The sequence below is a fragment of the Photinus pyralis genome, unplaced genomic scaffold (genome assembly GCF_008802855.1).
Source record: "Photinus pyralis isolate 1611_PpyrPB1 unplaced genomic scaffold, Ppyr1.3 Ppyr1.4_LG2, whole genome shotgun sequence".
Lineage (NCBI taxonomy): Eukaryota > Metazoa > Arthropoda > Insecta > Coleoptera > Lampyridae > Photinus > Photinus pyralis.
The window spans coordinates 44630086-44648539 of NW_022170403.1; the positions used below are offsets into that span (position 1 = coordinate 44630086).

The following is an 18454-nucleotide window of genomic DNA, read 5'->3' on the forward strand; positions in this document are numbered from 1 at the left end:
TGTAACAAGCCTATTGAAAATGGGTCAAATCCATGGACTCCGTAGGGTCAAACCGAGGTGCTCCGCCGCATTTTTAGATCCTCTTTAGGGGTTTATTCTAGATTATCTTCGTCGTGTTTACGGAGCAAAATTCGGCAAAACTACACAACCTACTATACAATGCTAACGCTTGTGTTTACAGTTAATGGATAACGTCAACAATATTGTAATGCTCGTGGCTGCTATTTAACATTAGCATTGTAATTCATATTCTATTTTCATCCAAATTTATTTGCGGGAATGGTTACTCGATAAAATTTTATTGCCGAGGGCGTTTTTGTAGTATTATGATTTTAATTGAGTAATAATTTTTCCATTTTATTTCAAATGCAAACTTCTATATTTACCTGCAGTATAATCGTTCAGTTGAGCATCAAACCAAATGACGTTATGTTTGTGGGGTAAAATTCCGAACACGATTTTAATTGAGTTTTTATAGGGAGCACTTGATAGAAATATTTTATTTAACGAGTAAAGGTGGTAAAAGACTATAAATTTATAAGACTTCCCTGACGTTCGTACTTTATGTAGGAGATATACATAGGTGAACTGCGAGTTTGCCTCCTAAGTAAACTGAACATTAATTTGCAAGAGATAAAAACTTTCTGATTTCCTACGCGGTTCCGCGTTTGTTTGTATTCTTCGTTTTTCGGTAACGTGACTATAGTTTAAATTACCTACGCATCTAATCCATACTCGCATTTTGCTTTATTCGTAATACGGTAGAGAGGCATTCTCTTCCTAATTTCGTCCGAATTTTAACATGAAACCATTTCCTGCTTACAACACAAATGTATACCGGACCTAGGGTTCACCCAAGGACAATAATGGGTGGCTATGGAGTGTAGTGCTTGCCACACTACCTCCCTGGAAGTCGTTCTATAGTGATGGCCTGGATAAACGGACCCTTACTAACTTACCCCGCAAAACTCCGTCAAATGATCTAACGCGGCGCTATTAGTATCATAAACATCAATTTTAAAAACACTAAAGTGTTTATGGACATTCAGGAAACAGCAACTGATGAACCTTTTAGCTAATACCTCCGTGAAGTAGCAGAAAAACAAAGCCTATAAAGATTCCATGACAATAGGAGTGCGGAAAGAACATTTAAATCCGAAATGTAATGATTGTAATAACAACGCACTTAGTGTAGAAACGTAGAAATAGTCATAAGTCATAATATAACGTATGCATGGAGGACTAAATCCTTAAGCTAACATCAGAATAAGGGGAAGTATACATCGAAGGAGCTCAAGCTCATTTTGCTAGACAACCCTTTACCTCGAAATATCTACTCATAGAATTATGGCCCAATAGGCATTCAAAAATGCAGAACAAATGTCAGCATTAGAAGAACACACTCAGTGTGTACTATTCTTATGCAGATCTCAGTCTCAATTTGTTAATGCCTTAAAGATTGATTCTGCCCCGTGAATCTAATGGCATGTCAATGAGGCTATCAGTAGATTTTTCCAGGCAGGGGGAATTCTTAGCAAAGTATCTTTTGGAATTCTTTCGATGCATTATTAACAAGCTCCTAGCGAGTTTAAAATTTTGCTGTCTGTCCGTCCGTTCGCACGATATCAAGAAAACGAGTGGACCGATTACGACGAAATTTTGCAGGTGGATTCTTTATCAAATGTTTAGAGCGGAGTTCTTGAATTGGCAATGTAGGGCAAAAAATAAGGAAGGCCCTTTTGACATCACTGTATGTTATGAACCGAATTGCATGAAATTCACAGCTTTAGCCATATAATACCTACATAATGCCTAAAGTTGAGACTAATGTACAATGCTCGGAAATTTTAGAGAGTGTATTTTCTCGGAGGTTTAGTGAATTAACTCACCCAGGGCTAGTGTTAATATGGAAACCAGGGAAGCTTTTCTATTCCTTATGACTTAATGTAAATGTTTGCATGTGCACTGAATGAAAGCACTTAAGTTGTCATTCTTTATTTTGGACAGTAATATATGTTCAGTGTGAGGAAAGCTATCAACAATTTTGTTTAAAAACAGTTGCCAGAGTGAAACTATTTATCAACAAAAAACGAATTCGACAACGCTTGAATGCCGTATTTTGAACAATGTTAAATGGAATAAATTTATGGGATTATTACCAATTTATTCTACACTACTACCTAGATGGAAATTCACAAAATCAAAATATAAATTGTGTGCTTAATTTGCTGAATTTATGTCACATGCGGTTATTTCTAAAGGCATTTATCTTGTGTGATTAGTTTAGCTTCGTTACATGAAGAAGGGTCGAAGACCTCACTTGTATAAAATAAAATTGAACCTCTACCTCTGTAATGAACAATTTTCATATTCATTACCTAGCTGATTGGCTATATTTAGTTAAGCAAAAACTATCAAATTCTTTACACGCTTGTATGTGTAAAATATTAGCTGATTTCATAAACAATTAAAATACAAAAAGAACATTGTTATTCCCATCTCGTGATCACGTCCATGCTAAATTTTATCCTTATCTAAATATTTTATCTGTACCATATAACGAATTACTGGTACATTCTTCTGTTTTAAAATACACGGTCCCTTAATGCTACGCGAAATTTTAAGCCAACCAAAGGAATGGTACTCAACTTAATGTAAAATTGCCGATCACTGAACCAAAATAACCAAGCAGCAAAGGAAATCGGATTGTAACATACATTCAGTTGCTCCTGACTCCTTTGGCCAGTATTTTAACTCGGTCTATTGCAATGATAAAAGCATTTATGCAACCAACTTTCCGAATGACCGTAAAGTTATCTCGAACAATATGTTCACACTAAATAAAATTACAGCAGAAGACTTCAGAAATGCTATTAAAAAATTAAAACCAAAAAAAGCAGCGGGTAATGACATGTTTCCTCCATATATAGTAGGAGGTTCTTCAGAATGGCTCGAAAAACCACTACTTCATATATACAATCTAGCAATTAAGACGAAAACCTTTCCCGATATGTGGAAGGAATCGATTGTCGTACCAATTCACAAATCCGGGAATAAGAAATTGGTTGAAAACTACCGACCTATAGCAATACTTTCAGCGCCCGCTAAACTTTTTGAACTAATATTGCATACAAAACTGTTTATTCATATAAAACCTTCGTTAGATGATTCCCAACACGGGTTCGTGTCCCACAAATCTACTTTAACAAACCTATTAACTTTCACTAATCACGTCCAGGAATCTCTAGACTTCAAACAACAAGTTGACGTGATCTATACAGATTTTACCAAAGCTTTCGACAAAGTGGACCACGATTTGTTACTGGGAAAACTGTATTTACATGGACTAACTCTCCATTGGCTAAATTTTTTTGCTTCATATCTAAAAAATCGCACCTTCAAAGTAAAATTTGATGGTAATACTTCAGGAAAGTTTGAGGCCAATTCAGGTGTACCTCAAGGGTCCAACCTAGGACCACTGTTGTTTTTGATCTTTATTAACGATTTGCGTATGTCCATAATTACCTCAAACTCACTTATGTTCGCAGATGACTTAAAAATCTATTCTGAGCTCGTCTCTGTTGAGGATTGTAACCTCCTTCAAAAGGACATAGACCGTCTACTTAAGTGGAGCCTTAACAATAAACTTCCACTAAATATCTCCAAATGCCTAGTTTTATCTATATTTCGCACCAGAATCAATATAAGATTCGATTACGAATGTTTGGAACAAAACTAAAACGAGTGGAATCTATCAAAGACCTTGGTGTTGTGTATGATTCTTCTCTCAACGTTAATAAACACATTGAAAACATTGCTACTAGCGCTTACAAAATGTTTTGTTCTTAGACAATCTGCTAATTTTAAATGCATTCGTACGTTAAAAATCTTGTACTTCACGCTGGTCAGACCCAGGCTAGAGTATGCATCCGTAGTTTGGCATCCCCATACACTTTACCAAATAAAACGCATCGAAAAAGTTCAAAATAGATTTCTAAGATTCCTATATTTAAAAAAAAATAACACCTACCCCGAATTTAATGTTAGATCTGCAGATCTCAGGCATGAATTTGAAATACAAAGTCTTGCTAATCGCAGAAGCATAACTTTGGTACAGTTTGGTCATAAACTATGGAATAATCTAGTGGACCAAAGCTATCTGCTATCCTTAATGACTCTTAAAGTTCCTAAGGACGACACGTTCAACTGATATGTTCCACATTCCGACGACTACTTTTCGCTTCCACTCACCCCTCTTAGCTATGTTGCGTTTGTTGAATCAGTTGCTAACGTCAATAATTGATCTTGATTTATCGTTGCCGTTTAAAAAATTTTCAAAACTTGTTATCGTCTACTATTCGTCTAATTAAAACTCCTTGGGACTCTGCAATATAGTGACATACAATAGTACAGTTTGATTTTAGGCTTTCTCAATTGTTTAAGTTAGTTTACATTTCATGTAATTAGGCGTACGCCTGTTTGGAATGAATAAATAAATAAATAAATAAATAAATAAAATGGATTTGACTTTTATCACTAAATACCATACAATATCTGTTTCTGCAAATAATTGGCACAGGTCAGTTTCTTTGGGAATATCAAAATTACTTCAAAGTTCGTTTATGAAAATTTCTAAAAATAATAGACCACTACTTCTATACACATCAAAAAAATTTAAATAACACAGTAATTGGCGTGGATAATAACCGTTTCTGGTAAGGAATTGATATTATCTCTCTTTGAGAAGTTAGCTTCACTTAGAAATGTAGAAATAGATCGCTCCTGTAGTGGACAGCCGAACTTCCTGCACCGCTTCGGTAAGTTTATCTTTGGCATGATGAATCCAAACAAACCGGCTTCAATTTCGCGAAAGTAATATTCGAAATCGTGACTACACACAGAAATAAAATGGCAATGTTCCTCTGTGTCGGTATTTAATTTAGGCCAATTAGGTAAGCTTTTTTTGTAAGTAAATGTAAGTAAAGTATCAACTAACTGTGTTTAAATTGTGTATACAAAATGTCATTTATCGCACAAGACAGTGCCCAAATGTGTTACTCAACTTTGTACACTTACTTTTAACCACTAGTTACTGTTAGCGATGCGAAAAAATCTTTTATGTTTATCACAATGAGTTTAATTCAGTTTTATTTAATCTTGTTTCTATTTGAAGAGTGCGTCTCCAATTCGAAACTGAGGGCCTTGTGGCAAATAGGACTTTCAATTTTTAATGTAAAATTAAGTCTTGCAGGCAGTTGGCACTTTTTTATCAAAAGGAGTTTCTTAACGATACGATAGAAAAAAAGTAGCAGCGAAAATAAAAAAATTCTCACACCAAAATAATACTTGCGAACTCCTTGAAAGGCTAAGCTCGTCTCTGTCTAAAGTCTCCGCAGACACGGTCTAGCCGATGCTTATCTCATAATGCACATCTTGTTATCGCTTTTTATATCTAGACGTACATTCGTTCATGCTCGCTATGAAGCGGTACATGTGTACACTTTCTTAGCTTCACCAAAATACAAACTCAAAATCAAATTTTTGAAAATGGCTAAAGCGACCACTTGTTATAGTAGGTGTTAAAGAAATAGTTCGATGAAATATACCGATCATTTATCATGCTCTCAACAATATTGTGTAGTTTTCCAACATCCTTCTGAAAAAGAAGCTTTCTCTAAATTATCACTGAAAAATTCTAATGGCTCTTACATCATAACAGAACCTTTTGTGCAATGGGAGAAATTGTGACAGTGACACAATGTAGTCGATAAGCTGCGTTTTCGTTTTATTCTTTAACCTTAAGCGTGTATAGTAGTACCTAATGGATAACAAAATAAAATGCTCATGTAACACTACATAAGAATGAGGAAATGTAAATTATCCTTTACCCATCCTATTATCATCTATACCGACCGAATATTAAAAGTCATTTCTGGCAGCCCTCTGTGGCCGGGGTAAACTACCCCAGAAAGAAATTCACTAACAATCTCACAGAGCATGGGTCCGTGCGAGACCAAGTGAGAGTGAGAGTGTATTTATGCATAAACAAAAGGTGGGGATCTTCTAACTGTTTAGGGTGTTGTAACGATTCAAATATCGTGTACGAATATTTTTGAAGCGTAGTTGAGTATTTATCTGGGTCAAACATTTCCAATTGTTTTGGGACTCGTTTATACCGACGCAAGGAATTCTTCTTAGATAAATCACGTACAGCAGAACTACTGGTCCCTAAAAACAGCATGTCCAAGTTTTATAAACTTGGTAATCTTGGCAAACTCTCTGTTTTGTTTGGTGGTTTCAATTGGTCATATTCAGTTGAAATGACTTTAGTGACTGACATCAATTAAAACAAGAACATTGTGCATATGCACGTTCATTTGTAATGATAAATCGATTATACAAATCGGGATGCGCAGGAATAGTCACAAAGTATCAAGTTTAAAATATTTACAGAGCACTTTTGTATACAATCCAAAAACAAACGGTGCAATACGACTTTTTTTAGACATCATCGAGTGCTTTGGCTACATCTTAGTGTAATTCTATTCTTACACTATGGCTACATTTATAAAACTTTGTATAAAAGATTGTCTAACAGCATCAGCTGAAGTATAATGTAGATATTTAAAAGGGTACAAGGAGATACTTAATCAAGATGCTTTTAATCTTCTGTTTCAAAGAAGAATCCGTTTATCATTTATAGCGACAATTATGTACGAGCTTTCAATATCTCAACCTTTATAAATTGTAGGTAAAGGTTTCAGTGCCTTGAATATCTCCTTTGCTTTTATACTTATTTTTACACACTCTTCTTATTGATAAAAATTGTAGCGCTTTTGCATCGCCTTGCGAATACGAGGGGAAGAGTGCCTAGAGCTGATATAGATAGAATATTGATGTATTTCTCAGAGTGAGTGATCACCGTCTTATTGGAAGAAATTTTAGTAATATTTAAAAATAAATTTTAATACAGACACCGATCTCAAATATGTTCGTAACCTATATTTTATACAAACAATATATTGAAATTTCTCTTAGAGAATATAGCATCATAGTCTAAATCGCCTATCTACTACTTGTCTTTCCAACACAACCAATTATTAAGTCATCAAATACAAAATTGCAAAGAATTGGAAAACTAAGTAGACTGATTTACTTATTTTCGTAATACGAGTATATTGATCAAAAGTTTATAATTAGTTTCTGCCCAAAGCCACCATATAGCAATAACACTTTATATAGTACTGCAAAAGTCAAGTAATAATAATGCAGTATGCAACAATATAAATTACCATCTATAACCATTTTTCTTATAGTTTACAGAATGAGTGAGGAACGGGCAAGGGGCGGCCAGCGACCGCGCTAGACATGCAGCGGTTGCGGACCACATTCAAGCGGTCGCGCACACCAACTGGTAATGAAATGAAAACACAAAGTAGCCTTGAGGTACCAAAACAAATTCGATCAGCATCCTTCGATGAAATTCAAGCCAAAAGGCTGCAAGATGGAGGTCAATCACCAGACCCAAATTCTTTTTTACGCGTTCCAATACAATTCCCCGGAACACGTTCCAAGAGTGTTGACTCTGGAGGGAGCGAAGAATCCGGAAATTATTTGGAGGTACCGCTACGCCGCTTTCAGCGGCGACGGTCGTCCAGTACTAGGGGTCCAAATTGTGTCCATTGTATTTGTCTTGAGGAGTATAATAAACGAAAATCATTAGAAGAGCCAATAGCAGACTCGTTAGACTATCGTTCCTTCAGCATAAGCGATACATCGTCGAGCGAACCAGAAGAAGATCCCGTTTTGCCCGAATGTTCCATTACGGTTACACTATCACCAAATTTCCTTGCACCCCCCATCCAATCTCCTCCACCACTTCCAACATCGCCGGTAATAGAATGCTTTCTTGCGGAAGACGAGCCCACGCCACCAACACCAGCGCGCAGAAAATCAATACAACGACAAGAGGCTTTCTTTGGAGAACCCACAGGAAACTCACTAGAAAACATGTCCGATGTTCCATCGGAACCTATTTCGGATGGAACTTCCGAAGGCGCGCTATCAGAAGGTGATACCGCCACCATTCCCGGTGTAGTAGTTCGTGATATTTACTTACAAGTACCTGATTTGAAACGAGATCGTGCCGCTTCAGTGGATTCTTGTTTTTCGAAAGTATCGCAAGGTAAAACGGAAGAATTGCAACACTCGGGAGTTAGTTTAGAAGTTCCGGTTGGACCTAATGTTGCGTTACGTTCGAGATCGGTTGATATTGTGCTTCCTACGGACGAACAAGCTCGGTACAAGGCCTTGGCGATGGCTGCACCGCCTAATACTACTGTAGCCGAACCTAGAGGGTATGTTTGATGTCACGTTGTAGCATGTTTATCTGGCACCGGATTACGTACCACATGAATGCTTTATATGTCGTACGCATTTATTCTACTATTATTTTACAACTGCATGCAATCGAGAGAAAAGAAAAAGACTTCACTTCGTGGAAAATTCTGTACATAGTGTCGTTATTACTACTCTTTACTCTTTTTTACGTCACGTTACTAGTACGATTTTTGCGATGAATAAATTGGATTGGTTAAAAAACGTAAAACTGCTTAGTTTCGGCTTGAAGATAAAATGAGTTTCATTACATTCTTTTATAATTTCAATTTTTCCTTCTCACATTAAACTCGAGATACTACATATGTTCATTATTTAGCAGTCTGAATAATGAACTTTTCGTAATACTACCCAGTGCAATAATTCTTATATACCTAGTAGGATTTTCCTTAGTTTGCAGTAAGTCATCGGTTTATCAGTAAGTACGTTTATATAGCATCATGCAATCCAATGGAAGAGAGGCAGCCATACACACAGTGCTGCATTGTGGGTAGGGTACCCATTACATCAACGACTTCTATTCACCAAAAAATGTTTTACTGTCGGCGCAAAAAGTATGTGCACCCGAGTTTAAAGATTAATAAAAAAATAACCAGTTGACCTATTTTAATGGGAAGGGTATCAAATTAAAGCTCGTTTAATTTTGCGTTGATTAGGCCTAAAGGATATTTTTTCCATAAAAAAGGAAAAGGAAAAGGCTCACAATCTTTGCTAAGAAAAGACGAGATAAACGCACAACCAGACGATGTCAGGGAAACCTTCTTTGGGACATAGCCCACACATACATAGACGAACTAAATTACCAAAGACAACAAAAGCAAAAGAAAATCCATAAAACATTTATTTCAAATTGTGTAACAATAAAAATAAGGTCACGAATTTCAAGATTCTATAAACGTCGTATATTTTACAAAAACACCAATGTGCATCATTCCGTCTGGTTGTTAAACATAAGGGTCATAAATTTTGTCTAACTTGTTCGCCGATCTTCCTCTTTTCGTCCCGGTAAAAGTCGATCCAATGCCTCTTTACCGAAGACTCGTTGCTTTCGAATCTCTCCATGAATTTTACAACACCGCAGGCGCTGTTTCCCAGTTCACTTCAAGGTTGATATTTGAATAAACCGGAAAACATTAATCTGAATCATCCGTTTCACAAATATCATTTTTCATCTGAATCATCTTACAAATTAATTGGGGCTACATCTTCTCGATCAAACTTCACATCTCTGTGCCACTAATTTAAAATAATTTTGTTGGTATGCTCTACGTACAGTATGATTCCACATATCAGATGTAACTGCATCAAAGGCTTGTTGCCAGAACTTTCAAAATTGGCGTGTTTGGAAAAGCGGGGGAATGATTTATCGCCCGTTTTGTGGGTGGTAATTAACCACAAAGAAATAATGGGAGCCATTCGGAAAGACCACCGTTGCTACTATTTCGTGGTCCCTTACGATTAAAAAAAAGGTTCAAGTCATAGAAGCGAGCAATTAGGGTCCATTTCAAAAGTTAAAACGCTTTAGTCTGTAAATTTAATTTCAGTTAGTTACGGGAGTGTACTGCTTGTAGAAAAATTAATTTCCTTTTTTGTGTACCAAATATAACCATGTTCGTTATTGCGGACGTGTATTGATCTTTTATTGTATGCAATTAAGCTCATAATAATAATAATATGACTTATTGCCCAACAGAATTGGATTCCAATTGTAGGACAATTATTAATAATCTACATAAAGGCTTAAAAGTTAAAATAAAACCGCATCGAGATTTCGATACACCAAAGACAGAGTATCTTAAATCCAAATTTCGGAAAGTGCTAATGAAATAAGGAACTGAACCGAAAATGTGGTAACGCCCAATGAGATCTTACCGATGGTGGAGTCAAAACTTCAAACCCGAATTGAGGGTGAACGGGATGTTGGAACTAAACTTCGATACTGGTAGCCGATTAACAAGAAATCGTCGTTTTAACAATTGAAACACAATATCCCGTTTTGAGAATAATTATTATAATTACAGTTCCAGTTCGACAACCCACAATCTAAGGAAGAGCTGGGCTACCAATATCATAATATGTATAGGTATAGTGTGGTCAAATAAAATAATAATTGTGTACCTCATGATAACACGAACGATTTCGAATTTTCTAATTCTGTGTAGACAATGATTAAATTTTTGTCAATACTCGTCGACTGCAAATGACCTTGTCGCTCGTTGTCTATATTGGTGCAGTTTATTATGTATTAAAAACCCATTGAAACAAAGCGCAGTCACTGCGATAAGCAATTTAAAATATAAGGATAAAATAAACGACTCAATCAAATTCTTATTGGTTATTGAACATTATCTTGCTATCCTCTTCAGTTATCATTCACAATGTATTAGATCGAATTCAAATTAGCAGCTTTGTCATCAAAATTAAATTACGTTTTCCACCATTTCGAGTATTACCGGTAACCATTTTGTAAATTGAATATGTACCTTTGCTCATCATTTCATAAAAACGCAATTTAAATTTTATATTTAACCTGCGAAAGTTTCCACTTTCATTTTTATGATGGAACCTTACGTTTTTCATGGTTCGAGTTCTTTTATACCGTAACTTATTCTGTAGTCAAAATGGAGGGTTTTCTCATTCAGATCTCTTTCTAAAAACCTGAGATGGTCGGAGCCTCGTGTATAAAATGAAGACATTTGTTGGTAATTAATCTAAATTATGTTTCCAGAAGGCCATTTGGTGATATACTATGCGTACGTTTCTTCATAATTAGTGACATCATTTTTAGAGCTCTAATGAATTTGTGCTCTCTAATCCTTTAAATAACGAATTAAATTTGCTAAATTCTATACGAGCAAAGAACGTCGTGTGAGAAATTGGTTTGAAAGGGATACAATTTAGTAAAGTGTATCCTTAAGGCAAACAGACAATTGCAGACTAGTCATCATTTTATTACAAGCTAATCCAAAATTCATATCCATCATGTCAAAGTTGAATTTTTCGTTTACATTAGAAGGCATTTACATTTCCCTTTGAAGTTGTCAAGATAAAAGTTAGAACTGAAATGATATTACTTTACAATTTTCGAAAGAAAGTCATACTTCATGCATTGTTATTCACACAGTTATAATTTGTAACTAGAAAAGCAGAATACAACAATAATAGTAGAACTCGAAAACTATCATTCAAAAACCGTTTCTCTTTGTATAAATAGAGAATATTTTTGTTTGTAGATGCTTTGAATTTAGTACCTACTGACGGCATGGAAGGAATTATGCCAAAGATCTACAGGTATTTAAGTAATTCAAGTTTAAATTAAAAATTTAAATGGGGAGACGGTTTATAATAAACAATTTTCATTCGAAGCGTCAGGAAAATGCGACTAAAACAAAAGACCGTCCGACTGAAATTTACTGAACTATTTTTTTTAATTATTTAGCGCTTACTTGAGATGCTCGAAAGGTTTCTTGCCGGTGTCGACAAAAGAAGGTATTTTCTAACAAAGCACTGAATTGCCATTTATCGCCTCCAATAACATTTTATGTCGATTGATCGAATTCTACAAAGCAAGCTAATACTATAAGTGAAATGAGTTTTCTATTTGATTTAGAAGCGAACAGCAAACGAGTCAGATTATGGTCAGTGGAAACTTCCAGCAGCTACAGCTACTGTACTATAAAACAGAATTAGTTCTCTTTAATGTTGTAGTTATTTAACGGAAACGTTTCCTTTCACGCACATGACATCGTAGAATAGTTCTCTCGATCCACTTGATGTGAAAAAGGAAATTCAATAAACATCTCGACGATGAACTATTGTGGGAAATGTATACTTTTCCTTTGTTAGCTGTGACGTGGTTTTATCAAAAGAGAAGTCAATGTACAAACATTTACAAATAGTACTATCGCTGCTTTTAGAGGGGGAGTGGGGAGGGGGTTACTGAAAGTTCAAGACGAATCTAATGACATTGCATACAATTTTGATGTTTTAGGGAATACCCATAATGGTTTCACACGTGTCTCTGCTAGAGGGTAGCAGATGTGCTTGTTCATTTTACAGTGCCCATAGACCGAAACTTTTGTTGCACTAATTTAACGGTTACATTGGTGTTGATAAATTCTTCTATTGTTCTATCTGTCTCATCCTTGTACGATACATGTATCTTCTGACAGCTTCTTATCGTCTCAGTCAATCGATATCTAGGATGCATGCCACATTCACGTTATTTGCAACTAAGGAGTTGTTGTCGAAACTTACGAATCCTTCCTGTAACTCCCTGAATCGACACTCCAAGGTATTTCAAGATTATTCCCTTTCGGACACTACACTGAGTCACTGACGGAACTCCTCGCGTGTAGTAAAGTGGATTGTGCAATCTTACGAAACTCTCCGTACCCAATAAAACTCTTTTAGATTTGGGGCACATAAAATTAACTCCCCCTTTCGCTCTGCCTTCTATCGATCCCATCGTGCTGATTTAGTTCTTTTTGTTTTGTTGAAAATATAGCTTGACCAGGTCTATGTGCATTGTTGGCTTTACCGGCCAGGTAGAGTTACTAACCCTTGTAATGGTATGTAGGTCTAAATTGGGTTTTATCTTTAGAGTTTTGTAGAGATCGGGAAAGTTGAAATTTTTTGGATTTCAAAGGTTAGAGCAGGTTAGCCATTACATATGTGTAGTCAATTTACAGGGTGTCTAAATTTAGACGGCCTATTTTCCAATAAATTACATGGTTAGTTGAATTTCAAGAATAATTCTTCAAGCATTTGTTGGAATTGTCCTTCCTGCGTGTTTTAATTTCTGTAGACCATTGTTATTATAATGGGTTCCGGAGACGAGATGTCGCTGTAACAAGAGCTAAAGTGGATATCTTAGTTAGGCCTTATCTCCTCTAAACCACTGAATAAGCCTGAGATCATTTCAGTACCGTGGAAAATGCAACCTGGCATATGTTGGTGCTACGTAAGATTGGATTTGTTACCCTAGCTTTTGTTTAATTGGTAGTTCAGAAATGAAGAAAACGAATCAGCAATAAATATGGCCATCTTTCATTTATAAGACGCCATTCTCTGGGTGGTTGTTGATGAGAATGGATAGTAGGAATCCTCACGGGGAGATTTTTGGGACTGAGCGGCAGAGGTGTTAACTGAAGAATTCCAAGTAGAGATTTAATTTCGACATTACGGATCAGACCGCGATGTAGCATGTTAGCTAGGAACTGAAGCATGATTCAGATTTGCAAACTGCAAAATTAATGTATTTTTTAGACATGTATTTGAAGTTAGCGTTCAACGTACGTTAGTGTGCTTGCCTAACGCCAAAAGCACATAGGTGGAGTCGCTTGAACGCTAATTTCAAAGGCCTCATGGATCCTTCGTGAAAAAATACATCGACGTTTCTCTATGGTGCACTATACCTGGGACATAAGACAAGGAATCCTGGTTTCGGAAAAGCACGAATAAATTAAGAGACTCATCCGGAAAGGAAATATTACATATAAACGAAACGAGTTATAAACATCCTTTCGTCGTGTGTGCGCACTATAAAAATAAATCAGCTAGGGCTAAAGAATAAACCTATCTTAGATTTCGTGTAAAATTTACGTTGGCTGAGTTTAAGGTCACAGTTTAATACAAAAATTATAATCGCGGTTAAAAAACTGAACTGCAAAATTTTGAATAATTAAAATGGACCTTGGGCAACACATGTAAGTTAGAAATGAAGTCGTTAGAATGAAACACGCGGAACTTAATGTGAAAGTTATAAAAGTACGATTTAATCGTAACACAAAAAAGGTACAAAAACACAAACAATTATTACAAATAGACTAAAATTATGACTACTTACATTACTTGTCCGGGAACTGTAATATCCAATCAAAAGGTATCCGAACACAGTACACAAAATTTACAATTAACACGAATGACACTAACTGATTTTAAATCTTTAATGAAACGTAATACTGCGTAGACTGTGGCTAAAAGCGAATTTTAAATTGGTGGCACTCTGGCCCTAAACTTGGCATAAAAAGCGACGCTTTTTCTCTTAACGTTCTATTTAAGACGAAACCCTTCTTCCGTTAGTAAAAATTACAACCAATCATACACAGTTGACAACAAAGACTATCCCCTCAACGTACGTTATTAGGTCAAGAAAATTGAGGTAGATTAATTTTTATAAATCAATTTGTTATCAGACATTAAGAGATAAATCCAAACTTAAATTCTAGGAAAAATAAAATTTCATCTCTCTTAACTACACAGAAAAGGCGATAAATCACATACACCTGTCAATTAAATTAAGCATTTACATTTGATAACAGATAAAAACCAAACAACATTCCCGGAAATTTCTACGTTAAGTAAAATAAAAATTTAAACAAAAACAACCTTGACCGCTTTCTAGTATGGCACAAATAATTCCCATGCCGTTACATAGACCAACGACAAATTAATAAAATTTAATTATGAATGTTAATTACACAAAAAGGAGACCGCCCTTGTCCATCTTAATTAATATTTCCGAAAATTTCATCCTGCCAGGCGAAATAAACACATCAATATATTAGTTCAAACACTCGAAACCGTATTATGAATTACTATTAAGATCCCATCATGTAGTTTTTGAAAATATTCTGTAAGTAGTACCGGACGTGTACCTATAGGTTTAATTTAATCAAATGTGGAGGACTCTTAAGCTATACATTCCGATTTTCGTTAGTGTACCACGAAGTTTGGCGTTCTCTTTCATCTTCTGTGCTCTAGCAATGTTCGAACAACGATTTTCCTCGTCATTTGCCACAAGATCCTGGTATTTAATCTATTGGCCAATGGTAAACAATTTTGCTGAAATAAACTGTGACTCGTTACTGCTTCCATTTGCATGACAATTATGCGCGTTTAGTACCTACCTACCAATGTCAATGTCAAGCGCTCACGTTAAGTTCAATAAACACTGTAATAAAAATTGTTCGCGTGAATACTTTCCCCTTTTTAGTGTCCGATTGTGTCAATCGTCAATTGAATGTTCCGTTAGGGATTGTAACAGTGCTTTCTGCATGCATATGTTGCTGAAGCTTTTAAATATGTAAGTGGAAGAAATAATTTATTCAATCTTGACACTACTTGTATTTCCAACTTTAGATAACATTCATTAGACTTTTTTTCGTAAAGGCTGAGTTGAAACGTACGGGAATTTTGTACACAATATTTTGATCTGAAATAGATTCGTTAAGGTTCTGTTTTAAAATGCATCTAACTCCAACAAAGGAGTTTTTCTAAGCAATATCATTACAGTTGTAACAATTTCATGAAAATTCCCGATACTGGAATTGATGCTTCCTATTTTTTTCAGTACCTACCTATATTCCTTTATCTAAACGATTTAGCGTTCATAATTGAGGTCGTTTCAGCTAAAGTATTTTAGTTATATGGGAACTTGGCTCACACTTCATTATTTGAAATGGGGTGACCTATCACCTATTCATTTTTTACTGTTCATAAAATTTGGAGTAAATTTGATATGAGACTATAAGCCTAATACAATCGGTCTATATATGTATTATTTGAGTTTTTGAAAATATACTCCTCCACAAAATAAATCCCCCTTTTATATGGAAAACCCGATAGATCTATGATTTTCAGGATTACTATACCTATATACATAGAAATACTGCCGAAAAGACAGTACAGTACAATACAGTTTCCAGGAGTTGATGATACCAAATTTCAGTTTTACAACTTTGTCTGAGACCAAATATCCATGAAAACTTAACATTCTATTGAAATCAAATACCTCATCAACACCTTACCCACACTGAAATTACGTTCTATGGCTGAAGACACTGGAAGAGCTTGAGGAACCCACCTCGGACGTCCCTATAGTGTCACGACTGCCGACGAATAAAACACTTTGACCTTTTATCATTTTTTAGTGACATTTGTAGATAATTTCCCTCGCTCGTGATTACAGTATTGTCGAGAATTATTTAAAAGCTTATGGCAATAATGCAAATAGTAGAGTTTGTGTTACTCGGGTTTTATAAAATTACAATGTTCCCCCAGTTTACTACATTCCTTTATTTGTTTGTACGCAACCTAATTACGCTTCATAAACATTAAACTCACAAGCAGGTGTTTATTTCCCAAAGGAAACACATTACCGAGGATTGAGGAACAAGAACAATAAGTAAGGCATCCTACTTAATGACAGTGTGCTTAACAAATTTTCACAAGCATTACAAATTGGTGGTGTAGCTTTTCTGTAAAATTATTTCATTGCAAATAATCGTTGGTTTTTCAAGATTGGACGTTTAGGTTCGGTAGCAAATCAGAACTTCCGAATCAAACTTTAGAATCTATAAGGGATAATAACTGAATCAGGGTTTACTTATTGAACAAATGGGTGAACGTCAATCGAAATAATACAACGCCAGGGAATAATAGTAATTGAACTTTATTTTATTGCAGATGTTAAATTGACATTTTAATAGGTTTGAATGTGCAAGATAAGTTTTTTTAACCGCAAGGGTAGATAAAGTGAAACAAATCATTGTGCATCCCATTAAGAATGGGACGTGGAGCACGAAATAAAATGAAACTCCGAACAGAATACAATATTGTTGTCACGGAAACGACGGGATAATCTAACTTGCTATTTTGGGCGTTTAAATTAACTATCTACAGAATTTTTAGAAGTTTTATTATGATTTCTATGGCTTCTGCTGTAAAATAACATTTTGTATACACACGTCGATAAAGGGAAACTAACGATCTTGTGAAAGTTGATTCACTCGAAGGTTAAAACATTCCTTTACGGTCTTGTATAATAAATAACTATTTCTTTTTTTGAAGATATTAAGGGATAAAGGATCTTTATTCGATTGAAAAATAACAAATGATATTTTTATGATCAGAGTTTTCGTGGTACCTAATGCAAAGGAAGAAATTTGTAAGATTTTAAGTCGCACAATGCTTGATCATTTTCGCGTATGTTGAAGATTTTGCATTATGAGTCCGTTGAAAATTTAAACTGCAGAATAGTGCCCATAATTTATTCCTTTTTGTGATAAATAAAGTATTATTTATAATTTATTGCACCTTTTGCATTTATGAGCATGTTTAATTTCAATATTACACAAAAACAAGTGCAAACTCATTCATATTTTCTTTATTGATTTATTTAGTATGATATTCATGGTGGGTTTATACAATCATTATCATTAGTTCATTATCAGAAATCATTAAGAAATAGCAGATGGAAACAAAGGTTTATTATGCGTTGCTAACCAACGAAACCATTCTGATACATAGTGACCTAATGATAATGATTGTAATCCACCATTCCACATTTTTGAGGTACTATTTAGTGGAGCGAAATCGGGCAAAAAAGTCGTCTAGAAATGGGAAAAAAATTTTTGACGGTATAACAAGATCAGACCTAGTAGAGTATGTAGATATTGTAATTCTGTATCCGAAATGGTCTTTTACGACATTTTCCGGTGGTCATGACATTTTTTATAGTCAAAAAACCACTCAAAAGTGTCTTCATAAAAATTTATGTTTTTAGAGATTTACCCTGGAATATCTCGGCTCCCGCACGAGATATTGCTATAATTGTTTCAGTTCTATAATGCCAAATAGTAAGCGCTTCTAACTATGCCTATTACATCGAAAACATGATATAACTACATTATGATAATTGTCATCAAAGTCGACAAATCGATTATTAAGAAGCGTAAACTTCACTCTGCGAGAAACTTTTTTATTATTTGAGGAATCTCTATACATGTATCGTACGAATTGTAGCTGATAGTCACCAAAAGTTTTTGGTGAAAGAATTTTAGTGATAGGTCTTACCGTTTTCGAGTAAATGATATTTCTATATGCAGCACGTGCGCGTCCGCGGTCCGCCTAGCAGCGCACTTGCTTGGCTGATATCGGCGCCGGCCGGGTAGCCGGCTTGTCACCTGTAGTGGAGCGAAATCATGCCAAAAACTATAATGCCAAATGGAAAGCGCAGCTGTTCTGCATATTATATTGAAAACATAATGTAACT

At 35.3% G+C, this 18454-nt stretch overlaps 1 protein-coding gene across 2 annotated transcripts in view; it reads left to right on the top strand.

The window, feature by feature from the left end:
* Nucleotides 1-18454, top strand: part of LOC116164627 (eye-specific diacylglycerol kinase-like) — a 60949-nt gene that overhangs the window by 41026 nt on the left and 1469 nt on the right. Inside the window, exon 2 of one of the 2 annotated variants that reach the window (XM_031478828.1) lies at nucleotides 7317-8357. In XM_031478828.1, coding sequence (XP_031334688.1) covers nucleotides 7369-8357 — 989 coding nt within the window. In that variant the 5' untranslated portion in view covers nucleotides 7317-7368. Of the gene's footprint in view, nucleotides 1-7316; nucleotides 8481-18454 lie in introns of those variants that run through there. The other variant, XM_031478827.1, reaches the window with a different exon arrangement.